The following is a 22,155-nucleotide window of genomic DNA, read 5'->3' on the forward strand; positions in this document are numbered from 1 at the left end:
TTCACAGAGCAAACAGGAGAGCGGGAAACAGCAGAAAGACGGGTTAGCTCAGTCCACAGAAACCCTTGCAGCAGTCTTTTGGCTACAGTCTAAAACATCAAGAGCCCCTTGGGGTGATGTAAGTGCGTCCAGCAGCAGTTACTCAGCTGGATTGCATGACAAGGTTTTAATCACAGAGGCCACAGATCTATCTAATGTCATGCCTTTAAGAGTCAAGCAGTGTTATGTATGGATGAGTGTCAGATGCAGTCTTGAATTTCTTGCCAGGGTATCATAACTGCTTGTTGCAATTTTATACTTTTCATTCATTTGGCTAAAGTCCATGTTTTCAGCCTTGAATCAAGCGTTTCCTGATAGACAGAGCATGGGTTTTCTTTGCCCTGCTGGGAAATCCCACTGCACTGAGGACTTGAGCAGGTACCTTCTCAAAGGGAAGCACCCCACAGTTCCCTCCAATGGAAATGGTGGCAGGACAGGCCTGGTGGAGTTCTTGCTAAGGCCTGTGCTAGGCTCTCCTGTTCTGTTTGTGGCAGCCAGGCAGTCACAATCCTCTGGGGTGGTTGGGGTGGATGTTCTATCCACAACACTCCATGTGCTCTGCTTGCATATATGTGTAAGCTAAATTTTGCAGTGAAGTTAGTCAGAAGAATAACAAAGAAGAAATTATGATAATTACCTTTATAGAATCTGCATTAAGATTTCCCAAGCTAGCTGTCACATTTTCCCTCTGCAAGCTTATTTCAATTAGATTTCTTTTAAGAAAGTGAAAGTGTGCCATTAATATAAACCTGTAAGACATAATTGCTTGTGTATCATCTCCAAAGAATGAGATTTGGGATTATCACTCCTGTAACATACCAACCCTGAGCTGATAGACTTCTCTTAATATGACTGCATGTTGGGTTTGTATTTGACAAAAGATTCTTGTGGAGACAGTCTCTGCACAAGGCATCTAACAGGAATCAGAACTAAGAGGGCCTTTTCTTCTTCTCAAGCTACATCATATTTTCTTCTTATTCCTCCTTTGGCTTCATTTCTCAAGCCAGCAGAGAAAAGTCAAGGAACTGCTCTGTGATTTTTAATTCAAGATGTTTCTAACATGAGGCTGCATTGGTGTCTGCTCATGCCCACAGCCTCCAAACATGGTCAGTGAGGTCTTCATTGCCTAGGCTGCAGGTTCTCTTCCTTACCCCTTGAAAAGCCTTCACAGATCACCTTTGCAGGGCTTATTCCAGTTTTAATGCATCAATTTCCCTAAACATTAGACAGCAGCTGGGTCTAAACATCTGATTGATTTCTGTGGCATGTCACTAAGCATTTTCTGCTTGGGAATTCCTTTTTTTTCCAGATAGAGTAGAACCTGCCCAGTTATTCTCCTTGCCTGGCCATGCAAGATGAAATGAGCCATAAGAAGGGAAGCCGTTCCCAGACCTTTCTTTCCAGCCATGGAGAATGGTCCTGATTGAGCATGGCCTGCAGGCACACACTCCCTTCCTGCTGTCTTCCAGGACAAGATGAGCATGTGCTAATTTTATGTTTGAAGCATATGCATACATGCCCTGTTGGATCCACAAGCCCGCCACAGCTTCTCCTTCTAGCACAAGGAGAGAAGCACCACACTGATCAGTGTAGGCCCATAATATTTTCATGTAAACAATACTCACTTGAGTCTCCAGGCTGTGTTATTTATGTCCCCAGAACTGCCAGCTCTACTGGAGGGGATTTGAGTGATCTCAAATGGCAGTGCCTGGCCATCACAAGAATTAAGCACTCCATTGTCACAGAGAGAATTGTTAGAGCTGTGCTCCAGTTTCAGAATCCTTTTTGTTAAGAAGACAGAAAAATGCAACATTCCCTGCACCCTAGACAATTAAAAGGAAACACCCTATAAGATGCTGAGAGCAATGAGGCTGCTTTTTGGGGTAATTAATCTCCCTTTTTATTGTTAAAAAAAACCACAAAACACTCCTGTCAGTGGGAGCCATTTTCCCTGCTGTGTATTGGGGAATGAAGTTTTGAACACCATCTCAGGTGAATACATGGAGAAGGACTTTATAAAATGACCTGTGCTATGAAATGTCCCTCCCTAGCTCCTTTGCTTGGACTGGCTGAGCCATAGCTGTTGACATGCAAGAATGGCTGTCTCCCTGATCCTGTCACACCAACATTATTTGTCAGGGATGTTGCCAGTCACCCACTGATTACAAGCTGAAGTCTCTGACCTTCTGGCACAGCCAGCAGCTACAAGTACATCAAGTAGGACAAAGGTGTCCCTTAACATCCAAATAAACCATGAGAATAAAGCCCAACTGCATGTTGGTGTTAACAAAACACATGGAGTATTTTTATCTCTGAAAGCTATTTCCTATTTGTAACACTACTTGAAACTGCTTCCAAGTCTTCATTTGATGTTACTCATATTCATATATTTTTGTGTCTTGTTTTCATTTTCCAACCATGTTTATTAAAAAATGTTCTCAGGGTAATGGTCTTTGTGGTAGGAATTTCTGTTTTGGGGGAAGAATACCAGAGTTGGAGGGGTTTTGCCAGCAGGATGTGAAAGCTGAAGGAAATAACAATGACTGGGGCTAAAGATTTGTCACAGGGAGTTAGAAGGCAAAAATTTACAGTCTGGCCATGAGACAGTCCAGGCTAAAGCCATGAATTTATAGGAAGCATTGCCAAAGGCTGGATATTATTATTTTAATCAAACTCTGGTTTACTTTGCACACAAAAACACAAATGAGAATTGCCAGAGCCTTTGGCTCGCAGACAGAGGAGAAAGGGCAGAAGAGCCACCTCCGTCTCCACTGCTCTTCCCATCCCAGCTGAGGAGTGGGAAGCACGCATGACCTTCCCTGGAGAAATCATGGGAATTCAACTGCCCTGAACCTCATAGGGAGAATTTCTGCTTGCTTGGGAACTCCTCTTGTGCACAACGCTGCCAGCTCAGGCTCTGCTGACATCAAAGGAGCACCAAATGGGCTGGGACCCACGCTCACACCAACATGCTGTCCTGCAGCCTGGCAAGAATTCACTTCATCCTTAGCTCTGCATCCACCAAAGCGGAAGCAAGAATTTGTGTCTGGGAAGGTTGAAAAAAAACCACATCAGTGCAGGGCTTGTAGATTCCTGCTCCTCTCCAGATAATGCAGCCTTGAAAGTGCCTGGTGAGGCTTTTCACAAAGGGAAGGCTTTATGCTCCTTTATGTTTGCATTGTCCCGCTGACCTTAATTGTTGCTGCTTGGGTTTTTTGTTAACTGAATGAGAAAAAAAGGTTCTCTTCACTTTTACTTTACCAGGACGAGGTCTGGATCTGCTGCAAAATCACTTGTGAGACCTCTGAATCTCGTATTTGCACAGAAGTAGCCACTTATATTTATTGTTTTACATATGGCCACAATCCAGTAAATCACTCAAGTATGCAAATAACTTTAAGCATGGAAGCAGCCCCCCATGAGCCACTGGAGCCACCAGCACACCAAATATATACATCAAGTGATGAGCACAGCTCCACCCTCGTGTTTTCCGCAGCTGCTGCCATTTCTCTGCACACATCCAGAAGGCCAGGGGCTTGTTCCTGGGGTTCCTTTACAATTGCATGAAGTGGATTTAAACTGTGGGCTGCATCGATCGCTCCACACTCATTGATCCTTGCCCGTGCACACCTCTCTAAGGCTGCACATCACCCCACTCCCTCCCCATCAAATATTCTTCCTTTTTTCCCTCCTCCCTTAAATCCAGAGAAACGCACATAACAAATTTGCTGAGTTTTACAGGACCTCTTTCCTCTTGCCACACACATAAAGGCACTGTCCCCCAACGAGGGCGGGACCAGCAGAGACATCTCCGAGCCGCCCCACCTTAGCAGGCCCCAGGAGGGAAAGTGAGGGTAGCTCCTGCTGACCTAGAGGGTTAAGGGCAGTGGATGTCCCGTTTGGTTTTCCCCCTCCCTGTCATTTGGACCGAGCGGAGATGTTCCAAAGCCTCGTACTGCTGCGGCCACGGGCACCTCAGAGGTCCCCTCGCAGGACTGCACTCCCTTCCTGGGGAGGGGGGAGAGGCTGTATCCCTCCCCCGGGGTGGCCCGCACCCCACTCCGGAGCACAGGGGACTGGACATAGAACCGCTGGACAGACGAGGACGCTTAGGAGGAGGGAAAAGGTGGGGAGAGGAGGTGATGGCAAATAGTCCTTAGCAGCAGTACGACGTGAATGCACACCAGGATTCATAGGTCGACTTTACGGGACCTTTTACTACAACATGGAAGATGATTCGGGTTTGTACGTAGTGTGGTTCCACTACTCCAGACGGTTAAGGTTCAACGCGGGTGGTGAGCAGCAGCCGGTGGCCCGGGGAAGGGGCTGCGTCCGTCCGTCCCTCTCCCCTCCTGGCCTTGCAGCACCCAGCTGGCCCCGCAGCTCTCAGGTAGCCCCACAGCGTCCACTTAGCCCTCGGGGAGACGGCGAGCTGCGGCTTAGCAGCGGGGGGGAAGCTTTAACAAACGGTTAAACGGAAGGAGAGGGTGGAAAGGGATGCCTACCCACCACTTGCTCCGGCCAGCCGTGGGTTTCATCTAGCGTGTCCGTGCGGGGCTGCAGTAGCACAAGCATGGTTGTGGCTGCACGCCCCGTGTGTGTGCCTGTATCTGTGTCTATGCACGATATGGACGTGTGCGCAGTATATACGTGTGTGTGGTGTATGTGCGCATACATGGATGCAGGCGTAAGCCTGAGGCGCTTCCCCACTTCTCCCCGGCTAGGTGGAGAGCTGCTCTGGGCCGGAGATGGGTGTCTCCCACATTCCCAGATGCAGACACAGACACGGAGGCTTACATGGCTCCTTCCCCAGAGCCCTGACCCGCCGCCCGGGCAGAGGGCTGAGGACGAAGGGCTCCCGGGTCTTCCTCACTGTCAGAGCGAGGCACCCGCTTCTGCTCCCGGCTGGGCTGATGTGGCTTTGCTTTGTTTTCTTTTCTTTTCCTCTCTTCTCTTTTTTTACACATGAGTTTGGGCTGTCGATCATTCACGTCCCTCTTAGGCTCCCGACGGTGGGCTCCAGCCGCCCAAATCGCTTCGCTCGCCCGCAGGGCTGGGGACGGCTCAGCCCAGACATCCCCCCTACCCCCAGGGATTCCGCTTTGCAGAGCCACAGGGTTTTTACCTGCTCAGCCCCTGCGCCTGCTCCCCGCCCCAAATCAGGCTCTTCTCGAGGCAGTGCGGCGGGAGGCGACCTGTCCTCACCCCGGTCATTTTACCTTCCTCCCGGGGCCCTGACACCGGGGGTGGCGGGCACGGGCTGGGGGCGGCCTTGTGGGGCGGCGGGGCCGGGGTCGAGACGGTGCTCCCCCCTAGGCAGGGCCAGTACAGGCCCGCCCTCCGAGAAGGCAGAGCCGGCGCGGCTCCCGATCTGGCAACGGCGGCGTTTCCTCTGCGGCAGGAGGTATCCGCGCTGCCCCGCACACAGCCTTCTCCGCCTTCGGGGCGAAGGGGTGAGGGTGGCAGCCTCAATTAGAAAGCAATCAAACAAGCCTGTCTCGCCCCTGAAATCAGCACTGATCGACCTGGGGGAAATTCGTCCAGACGGGCAGCGCGGAACTCCCTCCGCCCCTGTGCAAAGGCGCGGAGCATCGGCTCGGCTCTGCCCAGCACAAGCAGGGGCCGAGGTGGCGAAAAGCGGGCTCAAACGCCTCTTTTATTAAAAAGAACCAAAGGGAAAAAAAAAAAAAAAAACACCAAAGAAACGAAAACCCCACAAACAAACAAACAAAGACACCACAACTTTGCTTCTTGAAGTTTACAAGTGAGAGTTTCTTTTATTTCATCTCTTCTCTGAGAAGATTCAGGAGAACGGAGAAATTAATTCTGAAATGGGCTTCGCCTTTAGAAAACTTCAGATTTATCAATCGATTAGTCCAGCATTGTATGGAGCTCCGAAGGTGTAAATCCTCCAAAGTTGCTGGATTATTGACTGTTACGGTCTATCGGGTGCATAATATTCAGACCTACCCATGTATAACACGCGTACCAAAGTAGGCATTTAAGGAAGGTAAAATTACACGCCTTGAAAAAACGTGTAGGTATTAGCGCCGCTCCCCTGACCTCTCTCCTTGACCTGAACCGGGATCCGGGACCCCTTAACCCTCCTCCGCACCCGCGCAAGCGCTGCATGGCCAACGGGGGACAACAGTGCTGTCTATCTGTCCCTGCCCGCCCTGCCGCGCCCCAAAACGGCCTCCTGGAAGAAGCTTCCCCGGGCTCAGATGTCAACTGTTTGCCCAAGGAAGTGATGTCCCTCCAAAAAATATTGATGAATCTCGTCAGGGAGGTGGGGGGATAGATTCATTTATTTTATAGGTATGAACAAATATACAGGTATTTGACATGGGTGTCTAGCTGGTTTCGGAGGGCACACGCGGCTATAAATGCACACAGACAGGAAAACGGTCGGAAAGGACAGGGGACAGCGGAAAGCGCAAAGGAAAATGCCCCAAGGAGAATAAATATCTATATTTAGGGTTAATTTTGCCCTTGCGAGGCTGCTGACCCCGGCGCTGGCCCTGCGCACGCCGGCGGGGTTCAAAGTGCGAGAGGGAGCGCTCGGAGACAAAAGAGCGGGGCCGAGACGGGAAGGGAGAAGGTGCCCCTGGCCTCCCAGAGACACCCACCACCCAGTTCTTCTGTCTGGCAGGGCCGGCGGGGTCTGTGGATTCGGATGTGGATTGGGATGTGGATTAGGAATCAGACGGCGCTGCCCTCTGCTACGGTCGGGGCTGGGAACCACGCTGCAGGCGGCACAGAGCGGCATTCCCTAGGGCTGGCGGGCGAGTGGGGGTGGGCAAAGGGGTGCGAGTTCGTTGTTTAACTCCTCTGCCCTACTCTTCTCCAAATAGATATTTTGCGAACTCCTCTTTTCGTTGTGGCTTTCCCCACCCCGCCTCTACGGCCTCCATTGTTCCAGGTTCACGCTGCCACCGCCGATAAGGGAAAGGAAAATCCCCAAGGGAAAAAAAAATACAAAAGGGGGGGTGTGGAAATTTCAAAACAACCCACGACTCAAGATTTTGATTTACAACCTAATCAAAACATTATATCTTTGGTCAAGTGGCGCAGAAAAAATGATGACCCTGAAGGCTTCAGCTGCGAGGAGGCAGAGAATTTCGGATTACACCGGGAGTGATTTATGTCCTCTCTGAGCGGTCACGTTGTTTTTTTCGTCGTTTGAGCCATTGCTCAGAGTGGAAAAATATCATCCGATTTTTTTTTTTTTTTTCTGCTGCTAGTGGTCAGGAAATTATCTATATTGTGCTTCTGAATATATATGCGCGCACTATATTACATATATATGTTCTCTCTAAATGTACATGTATATTCTAAATACATTCACTGATATTTTATACATATATATAGAACGAGAAGACTATAAATAACCAAAGGCACCGAGAGGAAACAAGAGCCGAAAAGAGCGTGTAAAACACCATGCCGATACCCGCAGCCACCCGCTCGCTGACGTTCAAACCCGGCTCGCCGAGGGGGTTTGAGAAGAAGATCACCCACCTTTCTCCGGCTTCCATGACCCGGGAGGGAGGGGGATTCCCGGGTTTGCCAGACCCTCACCAGCGTGGTCCCCAAACCTTCCGCCCGCAGCCCAGGGAGGAGTAGGAGAAAGAGGAGCGAAAGGGACGTTTTTGGAAGCCCCTGGCACTCACCCGGGTGAGGTGTTGACACGGTGCGGAAAAACCGAGGGGAGCGGCGTTGGGTCGGGGAGGTGGCGAGGCCGGGCACGCCGGGAGTGGAGGGTTGAGGGGTGCCGGCCGCCTCCCCTCGTCACCCCGTGCACGGGTGCTCTTTCCCTCCACCGATCCCCTGGTAACATCAGAGAGAGGAGAACAAAACAGTATTTTTTAAAACGGTTAAAAAACCTCCTAAACAAATACATACACACACACACACACACAATTTTTAAAAAACCCAACTCCAACCAATCAAGCAAAGCAAAACACAGAAAAAAAAAAAAAGGCCGAGAGGAGAGGAAAAAAAAAAAGAAAACTTAAACTGAGGGGAGGTAAAAAGTGGGGGGTGATGATGGAAATAGGGAAGAACCCCGCTTTCGAGCGGAGGATGCATTTTCCCAGTGAGAAAGCACAGGGCGCTGACCTCTCCCCTTCTCCCCGATCTTCTCTACCCTTTTTGGGGGGGGATATCTCTTCTCCGCGGTGTCCCACCCTTGGCCTCACCAAAGCGCGCACTGAAAACGCAAAGCCCTCGAAAGGGGCGAGCTCCCCCGCCTCCCACCGCACTGCTTTTCCTCCCTGCGCACCTCGCCACTTTACGCGCCCGCGGAATTTCTTCCTATATCGATATTCCCGCCGGGTTCTGTCGCCTCCCCGCCACCACCCACCCCCCTCTCCTCCCCTCGGCCAGCCCCTCCCTGCCCGCCCGGGGTGTAAGCCGATAGGAGGGCCGGACTACCAATTCATCTTGATTTGTTTCAATTGTCCCGCGATGGCAAAGTTATAATCCAGAGTAATTTCACCAACAAGCAGGTTGAGAATGAATGGCTCGATATTATTTAAAACAAAACACACAAGAGCACGACCTTTCCCTTCCACGGCGTGTTGCAGCACGAAGGCGCAGGAAACGCGGGGCTAACCTCTCAACCCGGGGGGTTGCAGTGATTTGGGCTGCTCCTTTGTTTCTCCTCACGTCTAAAAAAAGGGGGGGGGGGGGGGGGGGGGGGGAAGTGGAAACAGAAAACGTGAAGGATCTCTCCGCTGAAGGGGGAAGGTGGGCACCACAAAGGGGGAAGATTATTTGGAACGGGAGCAGTTCGTTTGCAAGTTGCTTTTTCTTTTCTCTCTCTTTTTTTTTTTTTTTTCTTTCCCCCACCCTTTAATGTAATAAAAGTTTCTTTCACAGCGGGAGAAATTTATTCTCGAGATACAGCAACTTTGTAGCTGGTAATTCCCGAGGCCAACGATGTCAAACGATCATTTTTTTTCCCAGGGCTGCATGAGGGGAAATAGAGAGATCCTATTGTACGGGAGGCAGTGTATCCAAACCCCTGAGTTTTTCTAGCAAGGGAATAATTTAGTTAGCGAGAGGGAATAATTTAATTTATATCTTTACTTTAAAAACAAAATAAAACAAACAAAAAAGAAAGAAAGAGAGAAAGAGAGAAAGAAAGAGAGAAAGAAAGAGAGAAAGAAAGAGAGAAAGAAAGAGAGAAAGAAAGAGAGAAAGAAAGAGAGAAAGAAAGAGAGAAAGAAAGAGAGAAAGAAAGAGAGAAAGAAAGAGAGAAAGAAAGAGAGAAAGAAAGAGAGAAAGAAAGAGAGAAAGAAAGAGAGAAAGAAAGAAAGAGAGAAAGAAAGAAAGAGAGAAAGAAAGAGAGAAAGAAAGAGAGAAAGAAAGAGAGAAAGAAAGAGAGAGAGAGAAAGAAAGAGAGAGAGAGAAAGAAAGAGAGAGAGAGAAAGAAAGAGAGAGAGAGAAAGAAAGAGAGAGAGAGAAAGAAAGAGAGAGAGAGAAAGAAAGAGAGAGAGAGAAAGAAAGAGAGCTTTTAAAAGCCAGCCATCATTGGTATTCCAGTGAAAGTACTGCCCTGTGCTTCCAGAAAAGGAGATCCAATGTCAGCAATCAGTCCAGCCTGGCTCAGTAAATAAAAATCCAGACAAAACTCTATGATGTACAATTTTACTCCCATGAAATAAAACACATTTTTGTTGTTGTTGTTGCTGTTGTTTGTTTGGGTTTTTTTGTTGAGATTTTTTTTTTTCATGTTCGCTGAAAATTAAAACAATAATATCGTACGAAATGTTATACACAGGGCATGTTTTACATTGCAGTATCAGAAACATCATTGCATCCACCAGAGGTACTAGTCTAAAACTGATATTCACACGATTCTTTTTTTTTTCTTTTTTTTTTCTTTTTTAATAATTATATGTTAGAAACATACAGTGTCGCAATTTAGTATATACATTCCCTTGCTCTCAAGCGAAAAAACCCTAATCGCTTCTGTGTAACATGCTTTATTTTAAAGCCTAACCTTTTAAAAACACTGTTGTGATATTACTAACAACTGCTTTTATAAAATTAATTTGACATTTCGATATATATACATCCTTTGAGTCTTTTTTTCCCCCTCTTTATGTTAACAATGCTAAACTTAAAAAATAACAAGCTTATAGTAACATTAAAATGTCATATCATATCCAGTCAAACATTTGTCCATATATATATATATATATATATGTCCTTGTAACTGTTGAAATACTCTTAGTGAAACAAAGATCTCAGAATTTGTAGGAGGTCCTTTGAAAACAAAGGAACTATCTTATTTCAGTGGTTTCCTCTTTTTTTTTTTTTTTTTCCCTCTCACTCTCTGTCTTTCCTCCTCTCTCTGCCTCTGATTTTTTCTGTCTTTCTCCTTCTCTCTAGTGCCAATTCCTTCCTAGGGTAACTCTCAGTCTCTGCGGGAAATGGGGAGAGAATTCCCATGCAGTGTCTCCTACTTGGTCGTCTCACACGGGTCTGTCCACCGCATACTGGCAAGCGCTCAGGTTGGAAGCAGGGTTCTGCACACTGGCATAGCCAAAACTGGAGTGCTGCTTGGCCTTCAGTCTCAGACTCGCCAAGCTCGAGTTACATGTGTCCCTATAAACATATGGAGGTGTTGGAGGAGCATAAGGACAGGCTGGCGTCGGCACCGCAGAATTCAGGGAGGGATTGCTCAAGTTGTTCAAGTTATTCAGGCTGTTGAGGCTGGAGCCAGGGACCCCGGTGACTGCTGAGGGTACCATGCTTGAAGACATACTCATGGAGGAGATGGAGTTTGGAGGGGAGAACATGCTCTGAGAAGACAGAGGGTTGACATTCATGGAGTTGAAGAAAGGAAAGCTTTTGGTGGAGAGGGAAGCGGAGGTCAGGCCCTTGGCTGCCCAGTTGTTGTACGAATAGCCGGGGTACATGTCATCGTAGGGCTGCATCAGGCCGTTGAACTGCGGACCAAAGCCGTTTTTGCAAAGCTCGGCTTGCTGGTTCCTTTCTCTCTTTCTCCATTTGGCTCTGCGGTTCTTGAACCAAACCTTGGGGAACGAGGGGAGAGGGAAGGAGAGGGGAGACGCGAATTAGTCAGGAGCCATCACCAACACCACAACCCTTCTCAAGCTCTTGGAGCAAGAGCCGAGCCTGTCCCTACATACATCCATCTGAAAAACCGCACCTGGACATAAACACATACGCATAGAGAGATTCGCAGAGAATTGGTGCCGGGGCCACTAAGCATGCCCCGGGCCCCGGTGCCGCCGGAGTTTAGCAAGGAATACCTGTGATAATGCCCCCCCGCTCCCTTCCCCCCTCCCTAGCGTTAATTGTGGTGCTCTAATTCACGCCACAGAGGCAAACGCTTCCTTCTCTTTCTTCTTGTTTTGTTTTTTGGATATTTTTCTCTTTTCGTTTCTCTCGCTTTCTTCACCCTCATTCCTTGGCTTGTTCCACCCTGCAGCCATCCAGGGCAAATACAAAAGTACAAAAGCAAGAGAAAACGCCTGGAAACCCACTGAATTTTAAAGCCATATTTCCTATTACGGGGAAGATCGAAGTGGAGAGGAGAAGCCAGCAACTAATAAATCCTTGCTTCAGTTTGTTAAAGCTACAAGTTCCTCTTGCACGAAAGCTTCCAGAGCCGAAAATCACTTTCTAAACAAACTCGTTCCACTGCTATATGGCCAAGAAAAAAAAAACTAAAAAGAGAAAAAAAAAAAGGGGGGGGGGGGGGGGAGGGGCGGGGAGGTGGAGGGGAGGACGGACGGGAGAAAAAAGAAGAAGAAGAAAAAAATCGCTATTTAACAACGTGCCAGATGAGATCTAAGGGATCGGGTTGGAAGTGTGGGGCAGACAATGGGGAAAACGTGCCTTTTTCCAATCCACATCGGGGCGTCTGACCCGGCGGGCAGCCGCCAGCAGCAGCCTTACCGTGTTTATTGGAGACCCGGGGGGTCTGCATGCCCTCCCCCCACCCCGAACCAAGCTGGACAGGGGCCGTCCGGGCACCACGGGGTTGGGCCTCCTCTGACTACACTGCTCCGCATGAAACCATATTGCCCCACAAGCACAGCGACTGACACTGCTTTGATGCATCGGCGGGGCTCCAGGCTTGGCCCCGCTCCCTGCCGCAGGGCTGCCCCTGCTCCGCACACCGGGGACGGGAGCGCGGTCCCCCACTTCTCCCTCTCTAGCTTTCCTCAAATAACCGCAGGGAAAGGATTTATAATGTATGATTTCCGGAAAAAATCGGGGAGTTTGTCCCATTTAGTGGTTTGCTTGGGTGATTTTGGGGTGGTTTATTCCTCCCCCACCTCTAGCACGGTGTTTGCGTGCGAGTAGGATCCGGCCGCGGTATCTGTGCAGCACCGTGATGGTCCCATAAATCTCAGAGATGGCGGCGTGGGGTAAGGGGGGGGGAGAGGTGGAGGGGGGAGGAAGGGCGGAGAGAGACTCTCGTAGAATTGTGAAACCAAAAGAAAGAGAAAAAGCAAGGAAGGGCACGTCGGGAGTGCCTGGGAGTGAAGTAAAAGCCCTTGTGTATTTTACATCTTTTTCTCATTAGAGGCCGTGCAGGTTGCAGCCTGTTCCAAGTCACTTTCTTGGCCAATGTTTTCTTTCGCGTTCCGATCAAAAGGACGCATTGCACCGTGAGGGCGAAGCGTGTGGAGAACCGTATTCCAGAGAAAGGGAGAGAGATCCCAATCTGTCTGGCTTTGACAGAAATGTCCTGCTCTGCCCCGCTTTTGTGCAAAGGCTCTGGAGTTTGCATACAAACCGAAATCGAAAGCAGCTGCAAACATCTCAGCCCTCCTCCCCTTTCCACCTCGACCCCGGCTGCTCGTGTCTGGACCTACCCTAACCCTGGCCTCGGTGAGGTTGGTCCAGACGGCGATCTCCTCCCGAGTGGACATGTCAGGGTAGCGATTCCTCTGAAAGGTCGCCTCCAGCTCTTGCAGCTGCTGGCTGGTGAAGTGGGTACGCTGCCGCCTCTGCCTCTTCTTCTTGGAAGGGTCCTCGGGCCCCGCATCCTCATTCTTGCCCTGCTGGCTCTTATCTTTCTCTGTAAGGGGAGAAACAAAACAAAACACAACAAGGGGAAAAACGACGGCGCCTCAGCCTCCAAAACCTCCTCCGCGGGCGGCTGGGGCAGGATTTGTCCTCAGCGCTGAGGGCTCTCGCAGCCGGCCCTTTCCGGGGCCCGCAGTGTAATGATTAACCGGCCCGGCCTCCCGCTCCGCGGCCCCGCCGCGGGCGGGCTGCTCCCGGGGGAATGGCCACCGCCGGAGCACCAGGACGAAGTAGCCCACCCGCGCGTCCCCACGCAAGCTTTTCGCCTATCGATACGTGCAAGTTTTTAACCCATCTGCATCCGTATCGTTCTCCTGTCCGTATAGACATCACCCGTATTATTTGCCTGTCTATGCTCGTATTACTCTCCTGACTGTATTGTGCTGTTCCTCTGCAGGTACTGGTGTTACTCGCCCATCTGTATCTGCAGCATTCGCCTGCTTATATCCATATGATGTGAACATCTAGATCCATTACGGCTTTTCCATCTATATCCGTATTATTGTCTGTCCATACCCATATGATTTATCTATCTATATCCATATTATTTGTCTGTCTATAGCCATATGGTTTAACCTTCTATATGCACATTATTTGTCTTTTTATACGCATATCATGTGTCTATCTCTACCCGTACTATGCGTCTTTCTATACCCATGTTACTCGTTCATCCATACGGCGTTCATCCATACCGTGTTCTCCGTCGGTCTGCATCCTATGTTATCCATTGATCCATATCCACATTACTCGCCCATCAACACCCATGTAACTGGCACACCGCTGCCATTCCCCTATGCGCACACATGTCTTTATCTTTCCAGACGCCGCGACACATAGACACCAAACGCGAAAAAAGAGCCCACAAAATGTGCCTCGGCTCTGGTGGGGGCTCTCCCGGGCAGGGAGAGGTGGTGGCGGGGCCGCTGTGAGGGCTGGGCTGTGGGGCTCCCGGCGAGCTGAGGGGTCCCTGCCTCTGGCCCCAACTCTTACCTGCAGCCTCGGGGCTGGAGGTGTCGGAGATGGTGTGAACCTCCAGCCGGTGCTTGGCGGACTCCAGGGAGGAACGCGCCTGCCCCGGCGCCAGCGCCGTCGCCATGGCCAGCGCGGGCTGGTGGTGGTGGTGGTGGTGGTGGCAAGATGATGAAGAGGAGGAGGAAGGCGAGGAGGAGCACAGCTTATTCCCGGCTCCCAGGCGCTCCAGGCTTAACGGGTCCTTCATGCAGTTCATCGGCTAAAAGGACGCCCAAGTGCGAGCCTGGGGGGTCGGTAGGAGATGGGGTGCGTATGTCTGGAGGTGTCGACACGTGTAGGAGGGTCAGCGCGGAGCAGCCCAGCTGCTCCGGGGGCGTGGGGGTGTCAGGGCTGCTGGGCGGGGAGCCGCGGCGGGGTGGGAGCTGGTCGGTTAGCGGCTGGGCGGCACGACGAGCCCTGAGACTCCGCGCCGACCAAGGGGTGCTCAGCGGCGGCGACAGGAGAGCGGGTGAGTCCGGTTCTGCAAGAGCCGTCACGGCTGCGATGCGCACGGTTGCTCCCCGGCCGGATGTTCCTGGCCCTCCCCGGTGCTCCGCGGGGCGGGGGGCGGCGGCAGCGGCGGTCCGCGGGGCGCTCGGCTCCGCTGCCGCGCATGGACCCGCGCCGCGCCGCGGCCGGCCCCGCACCGCCTCAGCTCAGCCGCTTCCCTCTTGGCCTGACATCTTAAACCGGTGGCGGCCTTCCCCGCACCGGCACGTCACCCGCCTCCGCCCTGTCCCGCCCCCGCCCCGCCCCTCCGCCGGCCGCGGACCGCCCCGAGAACCGCCCCGTCCAGCAACAACCCCCCCCACCCCTCACCCCCCACCCCCAAAAGAAAAAAAAAGGCAAACCCACCCAACACCAAACCTGGCGTTTTCCGCCCGGTTTGAGCCGCACTTGGGTACCTGAGCCTCGAGAGCCCGGCCTCCGCCGCTCAGCCCACGGGCAGCCCCCGTCGAGGCGGCTCCGGGCACGTCTGCTCCGTGCCCCTCCGGCGCACTCGCGGACCTGCTGGGGTGAGGAGCGGAAAGCTCGGCACTGACTCAGGCTCTGAGGAAAGAAAGGGAAGGAGCCCCAGCCCCGATTCCCTCGTTATAGAGGAGGGGTGGAATGCAAATGGGAGAGGGCTACTACCGGTTAGACGGCGGATCTCTGTCGGGTAATAGCAAATCGTAGCGGTAACAGCTACAACAGCGACAACTAAACACGAATGGAAACAAGTCATCCCTCTGCGGCACGGCTACGGAAAGCTTCACATCACACTCAGAGGAGCAAGGAAGAGCGTGTAGATTCCAGTCCCTGAGTATTCCTAATCCCTCCTCTCTTAACCCACTTTGCCTGTACCAGCGGCTTCGAACATGGGGAGAAAATCCTCTCGCTGGCACTGCCACCCTCGTCCCCTCCTTGCAGCCGGCTTCCCAACAGCCAGCTCCCAAGGAGGCTTTTCCACCCCGGTGTTACACCACATTCTCGCAGTTATCTGCAGGGATTGTTCCCCCCTCTCAGCGGGGACCCGCAGGGAAGGTCCCGGAAAAAATAAGAACCAGAACTTGACTCCTCGCCCCTGGGTAGCGCTGTGGTGGGACGAGCTGCGCTGTCCCAGTGTCCCCACTGCCCGGCCCTTTTATAGCGCCGGGGCGAGGCTGCTGTGGTCCCGAGTCTAGCAAGAAGAAGGAACAGAGGGGCTGTACTCAGCAGGATTAATGAGGTGGAAAGTTGCTCTCCCGTGTTGGTCAGGTCCTCCCGGGGCAGAGGAACCTGTCGCCGAGCCCTCGGGGAGCTTCTGCCCCGTTAGGGATCGGGAGCTCGAGGGAATGCAGGTTGTGCCTCTATTTTCAATTCCTCTACAAGGTCATGGACATAAAAAAATTACGGAAAGCATGGCTTGAGGTGGCCCTCCGCACTCTCACTCTAGCGCCCATACTCCTCTGCACCCCTTTGCTCCCCCCTCCCCACCTCAACAAGGGTCCCTCTCAGTGGTTGATGCTAGTCTGGGTACATATCATCCCTCGCAATCTTACTTATCACTAAATTATACATATTACTTTAGCAGCCTGTTAGTAAAGAAGGTTAAATTAATTTACATTCTGCTCATTATCTGGTGTTTAAATGACGTGTTTTTATCCCTGAGATTTGGCAAAGAATCTCTTCCCTCAGACCCCACAGCGTTTCGACGGAGACAATGCTCTTACATTTGTAGTGGATTTTAATCTGATAAGACTCTAATTTGCTTAAGTCTTTTAAATAGGGGGTTTAAAATGATTCTAGCCGTTTTCTTATTGAATTTCCTCTAATTCCCCCAAGATCATAAAGTATATGTGTAAAGTAAATATTTCCTCCCTTTGCACCGGCAGCAGATGACCTATAACTAAGTCAATATGAATCCAGCTCCATTCTGCACAATTTGTTTACCAATCATATCCCAGTTTCTCCTTAACCTCTCGCTGCTTCCCTGGTCCTGCACCCATAAATTCCGCCCCCACCCTTCGTCCGCCTTTCCCCACGACAGGACCACGCCAAGGCTGCGGGAGGGGACGTTGCCCTTCTCCAGCCCCCCACGTCGGTTCTGTAACCAGCCTGCAAACCACTCTGGGCAGAGGGAGCCGGAGAGAGAGGACATAGGGTGGTATCGTATTCCCCCCCGCAATAGTTTTTTTTAGAGAGGGGAGCAATGCAGCCCTCTAGCAGATAAACCCTTTCCCGTCCTTTCCCTTTTTTATTTTTAATTTTATTTATTTATTTATTTTTATCTAGTTTGGGGAAACACTGACTTCTTCCGCCGCGTCTCGAAACAAAATGTCCTTTTTGTCTACCCGGCACAGAGCGCATTTTATGCGCTTTTTGCGCTCGCAGGTCATAGTGCTGCAGCCCGCCCCGCCGCAACCCTCTCTCTGTCCCGGGACCCTCTGGAGGGACAAGCGGGTCTTCGCCCTCTCCCGCCGCTGGCAGCGAACAGGAGGAGCAGAATCCAGGACACGGCATCGCTCTCCCGCACCTTGTCCAGTGCCAGCTGCGACAGACCTTCCGGCCATCCCCGCGTCCCAAGAACTGGCACAGCACCGGCCCGGTCCCCAACAGCCCCAAAAGAGAGGGTACCAGCATTTCTTGACATAACTTTGATTAAAACTCCCCCACCCCGAGCAGGAGGGGAGCTACCACGCAGCATTAGTTGTCATGGTGACCATAAATCACGTAAATCCAAAAATACCCACCTATAATCTGAGATGAAGCTTTTATTTCCCGAGTGAAATAATATTTTAAAAGCTGTCATCCAAGCGAAAAACAACCTAATTGTAGTCACCCGAGTAATATATTAGCGGCAAAGGTTTAAATTAAAATGTCAGAAGCGTGTTTAATTTCCCCCCCTCCCCCTCCCCCTATTCTTTTTTCCTGCTTGAAGCTCCCAGCTCCTTTCGGGTCCAGGTCATGGCTGCGAAGCCGCCCTGGCCGCTTTACCCACGTATCAACTTTTGGGGCTTCCACCCCAATGCTTCCCTTCTCTTTTTCCCTGGAGCTGCAGGTCTCATGTGGAAAAGCCCAAGTGGGGTGAAGGGCACCCGTCTGCTGCGAAAAATGGAGAATCTGGGCTGCTTATCACCTGCTACATTTCCTTTTTAATTTTGTGTTGGTGTGTTTGCCACTTTTCTTTTTCTTTCCCCTCCCGTGATTGTGTGCTTTTTCGTTTGTGTGGAGGGTTTTGGTTTATTTGTTTGTTTGTTTCGGTTTGTTTGTTTGTTCGTTCGTTTTTCTCGAGCGGGACGGGAATAGCAGAGGTGGCCAGACCTTCTGAGGGCATTTATTTTCCCATTTTTCCTTTCCTCCCTTTACTGGCTCGCTGTTTCTAAGCGTAACGCTCTCCTAAATAGCTAAATCGGTTCTTAAGTAGAGTTTCCAGCTAGTCCTGTTGTCTTTTACCTTTGGCTTGTTGTCTTTCGCCTATCTCGGATTACCGGGTATTCTCCTCGATGAAGAGCCATTAATTACCCATTCAGTCAATATTAGGAAGACTACAGAGCTTTTTACATAGGATTAAGAAGACATTAGATTGTTCTCTTAGTATATTCCTACTCACGAATAAGCTTTCGTTATACATTTAGTTTTCCCTGGAGTGAGGCTAACAACGGCTGCATATATTATTCTCAGACGACGAAGCAAGGGACAAAAACATATATCCAATATGCAATAAATAACTTTTAATTTGCGCTTGGCGGAGGCTGCAAGAAGGGGCGCAGAGCCTCCTCGGCGCCGCGCAAGGAGAGCGCACCGGCGAATTGCCTCCACAGGGCGCGGGGGGACACGGTTCCACGCTTGGGTCACAGCTCCGGGGACAAATTTGGCGACGTTGTGTGATGAGGAGGACGCGCTCAGCTCTGCCCAAGCCTCTGGGGCTCCGCCTTGGGTCCCCCCCTCTCCACACCCGCCCGCTCCCTCCGCATCCCGCGGCTCAGGGGAAAAAAAACAAAACAAAAAAAACCCAAAAAACAAACCACCAAGCACGGGGGATTTGGGGTTTGCACGGTGCCGGGGCTTCAGCGGGTCTGGAGGAAAAGCTGAACCAGTGATGGGTTGTTTTACAAAAAGAGATGTTAAGTTACGGAATATTCAGGGGAAAAAAAAAAAAAAAAAAGAGAGAGACAGTCGAAACAATCAATTTGTGATGCTGCACAATGATATAAGGCGGGATGATGTAATTCCAGTATTTTAGGCTGGAGGCTGCTGCTTCAGCAATACCCAGGTTATCGATTACAGGATTCCTTAAGCAGAATCACAGATTGTGGAGATTATACAACGCACAATACACACAAATAATTTAAGTATCCTTTTGCCCTGCATAAAAAAAACCCTATTCGATTAAACCCACCAGCAAGCATTTACGCTTGTGCTGGACTTTGACTAATTTAGTTGGGGCCGGTCACTCGGCAGCGATTTTCTCGTCTCCCAGGGTAAACATGACACCCGCCGGGCTGTCTGCGACACTCTGGGGCTGCAATAATATTTTCATATTCATTTCCCTTTCCCCACCGTGGCCACCGACCCCTTTCTTTCTGGAATAATTCTCCTTCCCTGCGCGCCCGTGTCGGGTTTTGGAGAGTTTCCTACTAAATTTCGTTTCCCCCTTTTACAGGACCATCGATTTCACCAAATATTCGCTCTTTTTTGTGTTCTTATCACTACTGCTAGTTAGCAATTATTCTGCTTGTGCACACCGATGGTTCGACATTCCCTGACTGCCTCCGTCCTTTCCAAAAGTGAACTCTGGCAGAGGATGGGCGGGGGGAACCCAAACAAGCCCCACTCCTCTTCTTCGCCTCCCACCCAGCCCACTCCAGCCTTTCTGCGAGGTAAATCCCGTAAAGTACGAAGCCCTGACGGGTAGTCAAGATAAAAATTAACGAGCACCGCGCGATTAAAAGCAAATTAAACCAAGACTCAACCAACCCCACCCGAATCACAACACACATCCCCTTCAACATTCTAACGCCCGTGAATTCTATGATTTTCAGCGAGTTGCCCGAGCAGCCCAGGGCGTCTCAGGACTTGCCATTATCCGTCGCACAGAGACACGGGTTGGGGCTGCCGGCGGGGATCATCCCCATAGAATCGTTTCGGTTGGAAAAAAAACCCTTTGAAATCATCGAGTCCAACCATTTTCTAAGTCTCTGCAGGGATGTATCCGCGTCCCCGTAAATACGTGAAGGTTTTAAAGTCTTGGGCTCAGACTCACAGTTTCCTCAACGGCATTAAAGGTGTTTAGATAGCGATTTCCCCTGCAAGCCATCCAGTGTAAGAACAGAGCGGCTGGTAGGGTAACGAAGCAGGAAATTTTGCATGTACAATAATCCGGTTCCATAATTGATTGTTAAGAAAATAACCCATTTGTTTCTCGGCAAGGGAAGTAAAAGTTGCCGTGTCAGAAGCATATGTGGATATTACTTTTGTAAATACTTAGTTGAATAAAGCTGACTTGGAAAGGGCTCATAAATTTATTGTATTAGGAAGGTCCCCACTTTCCCATTCGATCTTGCTGAGGGCTCTGATTGAGACCACCTGTTCGGCAGGGGGGGGAAGGCGGGGGGCTTTAAAAAGGCCTTTCTTGTTTGCAAACCATATATAAAGTGATGTCACCCTGCCTTTCCACATTATTTAACACTTCTTATTACCTGCCGAGGGGAAAAACTGCCAGACCCTTCTGAAGCCTATTTTTGTGCACAATTTAATATCGTATATTTCCGGGATTAAAAATTATCGACTCGTAATACCTTCGCATTTAGAATTACCCCGGGTTTTGCTCGCTAACCTTCCTTTAGCAGCTTCTTCTCCTTAGGGTTGTGATGCCCGACTAGCAAATCCTGCTTAAAAGCCTGCGGGGGAGGGTGGTCTCGGGATGGAGACACCTCCCGGGATCACTGGATGTTATTTGGGAAATTGAAAGCTGTTTGGCCAAACTGGGTTCATATAGTATTCTTACGAGGAAGTGTTTAACCACGAGACCAGAGATACGTGCATTATTAATTCACTCTAGTTTCCTGTATTATTAATTCAGGTTAATATATTTTATTTAAACAAAATTACGTTTATCTTGGATTAAACAGTCTCTCGAAATACAGAGCGCTTGTTTTCTTCTTTATAATGTGTTTGCATTGCTGTTTTTCTTTACCACCCTCTCCCGGGCTCGCTACTATGCCCCCAGAAACGGGAAGAGCCCGCACTGCCTTGCCAGATGGGGCGTTCCGGGTGTGTGTGTGTGTGCGTGCCGGCCTCTGGGGGCAGGAGAGGGCTGGCCGCTTGTTTTCGGTCGGGAGGGGGGCAAAAAATAGAAAACAAAAATAAATCCAAGAGCCACGCTTCGAGTATCTGAAAGGCGCGCTGACAGCCATATTTCTTCTTTTTTGGGGGTGGGGGGACGGGGAGACGCGCTGGCGTGCGCCTACAGCCTCGGGGGTGCCCGCGCACCCTCAGCCCCGCTTTTCCCTCTGCGGCCGAGCATCTCTGGGCTCCAGCAGAGTCCTGGAGCGAAGCCTCGCCGGTGGCGGACAGCAGGGGGCGCCATAACGCCGCGCAGGCGGGTCCCGACTAGGAGCTGCTGTCCCCCCCCCCCCCCCGCCAACCTCGGACTGCGCGGCCCGCGGAAGGGCGCGGAGGAGCCGACGCTTACTATTGGCTTTGCGGGAGGGGGCCGTCCTAAGAGTTTGCTGCGTGCAGGCTCCCTGAGGCCTTCCGGCGCCTCACCTCGCTCCCCCTTTTTGATGTCCGCCTCTTTGGGAAAAAGATACCCGACGGTGGCGGGCTGCACCCCTGGGGATGGGGACGTGGGTTGGGAGGGGAGTGGGGGACGACGGCAAGGGAGAGGTGGTCAGCGCCCGGGGGCTTCCCTGACTGCCTGGATCCGCACTCCTATACCGCACGGCGGCGGGGCGGCTGTTAGTGCCCCGCGACGAGAGGTGGTTTCTCTTACCTAGCTGAACACAGGCGGAGACAAGTTTGCGGCAGTTGGACTCCATTACCCGCTATCTGCAAAACATGAAGGCATCGAAGTTTTAAAACAATTGTTTTGGGAGTGAAAATTAAAAAAAAAAATAAAAATTAAAAAAAGCCCAGCCCGTCCCAGGAGCCACGTCGCAGCGATGTTGGCAGGACCCTCACCTCTGGCCAGCGATCTCCGCACCATACCCCCTTTCCCCACCTCAGCCTCGGGTCTCACCGGAATCACGCCATGGGATGGGCACGAACTCCCGTGGCGTTTTCCAGGACTGTCAGACAGATCGGCCTTCTGCTACATCTTGTTATTTGAGAATGTGGAGGATGGTTGCCGAACCCCGCAGCCGTGTTCTGCCCTGGGACACCACAGCTCCTGTTTCAGGGGTGCCGTGGAGGCAGCGGGTACCGGCAGCTAGTCCACCCTGAACGACGGGAGATGTGTGGCCGAGGCCCCAGTCCCTGACTGCGCATTTGCGCTGCCCAGCCACCGGCTGCAACCTCCCTCGGTCTGAGAGGTCGGGCAGTAAAATCATGGGATTAGTGCCTGATTGA

General features: G+C 51.0%; 1 protein-coding gene across 3 annotated transcripts; it reads right to left on the bottom strand.

The window, feature by feature from the left end:
* Window positions 1-10,384: 10,384 nt before the first annotated feature.
* On the bottom strand, window positions 10,385-21,626 carry PITX2 (paired like homeodomain 2). 3 transcript variants are annotated; one of them, XM_054166668.1, is made up of 5 exons: window positions 21,562-21,626; window positions 14,976-14,991; window positions 14,104-14,344; window positions 12,900-13,105; window positions 10,385-11,084 (listed from the first exon to the last, which is right to left on the bottom strand). In XM_054166668.1, the coding sequence occupies exons 1-5, from the start codon at window positions 21,624-21,626 to the stop codon at window positions 10,521-10,523; spliced, it is 1,092 nt and encodes a 363-aa protein (XP_054022643.1). In that variant the 3' UTR covers window positions 10,385-10,520. The 3 variants fall into 3 exon arrangements, with proteins under 3 accessions (XP_054022643.1, XP_054022721.1, XP_009903169.1); XM_054166746.1 differs by lacking the exons at window positions 14,104-14,344; window positions 14,976-14,991 and adding an exon at window positions 21,281-21,420 and having other exon boundaries at window positions 12,900-13,103; window positions 21,581-21,626; XM_009904867.2 differs by lacking the exons at window positions 14,104-14,344; window positions 14,976-14,991 and having other exon boundaries at window positions 21,581-21,626.
* Window positions 21,627-22,155: the final 529 nt, after the last annotated feature.

This window comes from Dryobates pubescens, chromosome 1 (genome assembly GCF_014839835.1).
Source record: "Dryobates pubescens isolate bDryPub1 chromosome 1, bDryPub1.pri, whole genome shotgun sequence".
Taxonomy (NCBI): domain Eukaryota; kingdom Metazoa; phylum Chordata; class Aves; order Piciformes; family Picidae; genus Dryobates; species Dryobates pubescens.

Coding starts and splice junctions, on each gene's coding strand:
- PITX2 (XM_054166668.1), bottom strand. CDS start 21,626: ATGGAGTCCAACTGCCGCAAACTTGTCTCCGCCTGTGTTCAGCTAGGT. Junction 13,106..14,103: donor CTCCAGCCCCGAGGCTGCAG/GTAAGAGTTGGG, acceptor CTCCCCTTACAG/AGAAAGATAAGAGCCAGCAG. Junction 11,085..12,899: donor TCACCGAGGCCAGGGTTAGG/GTAGGTCCAGAC, acceptor TCGTTCCCCAAG/GTTTGGTTCAAGAACCGCAG.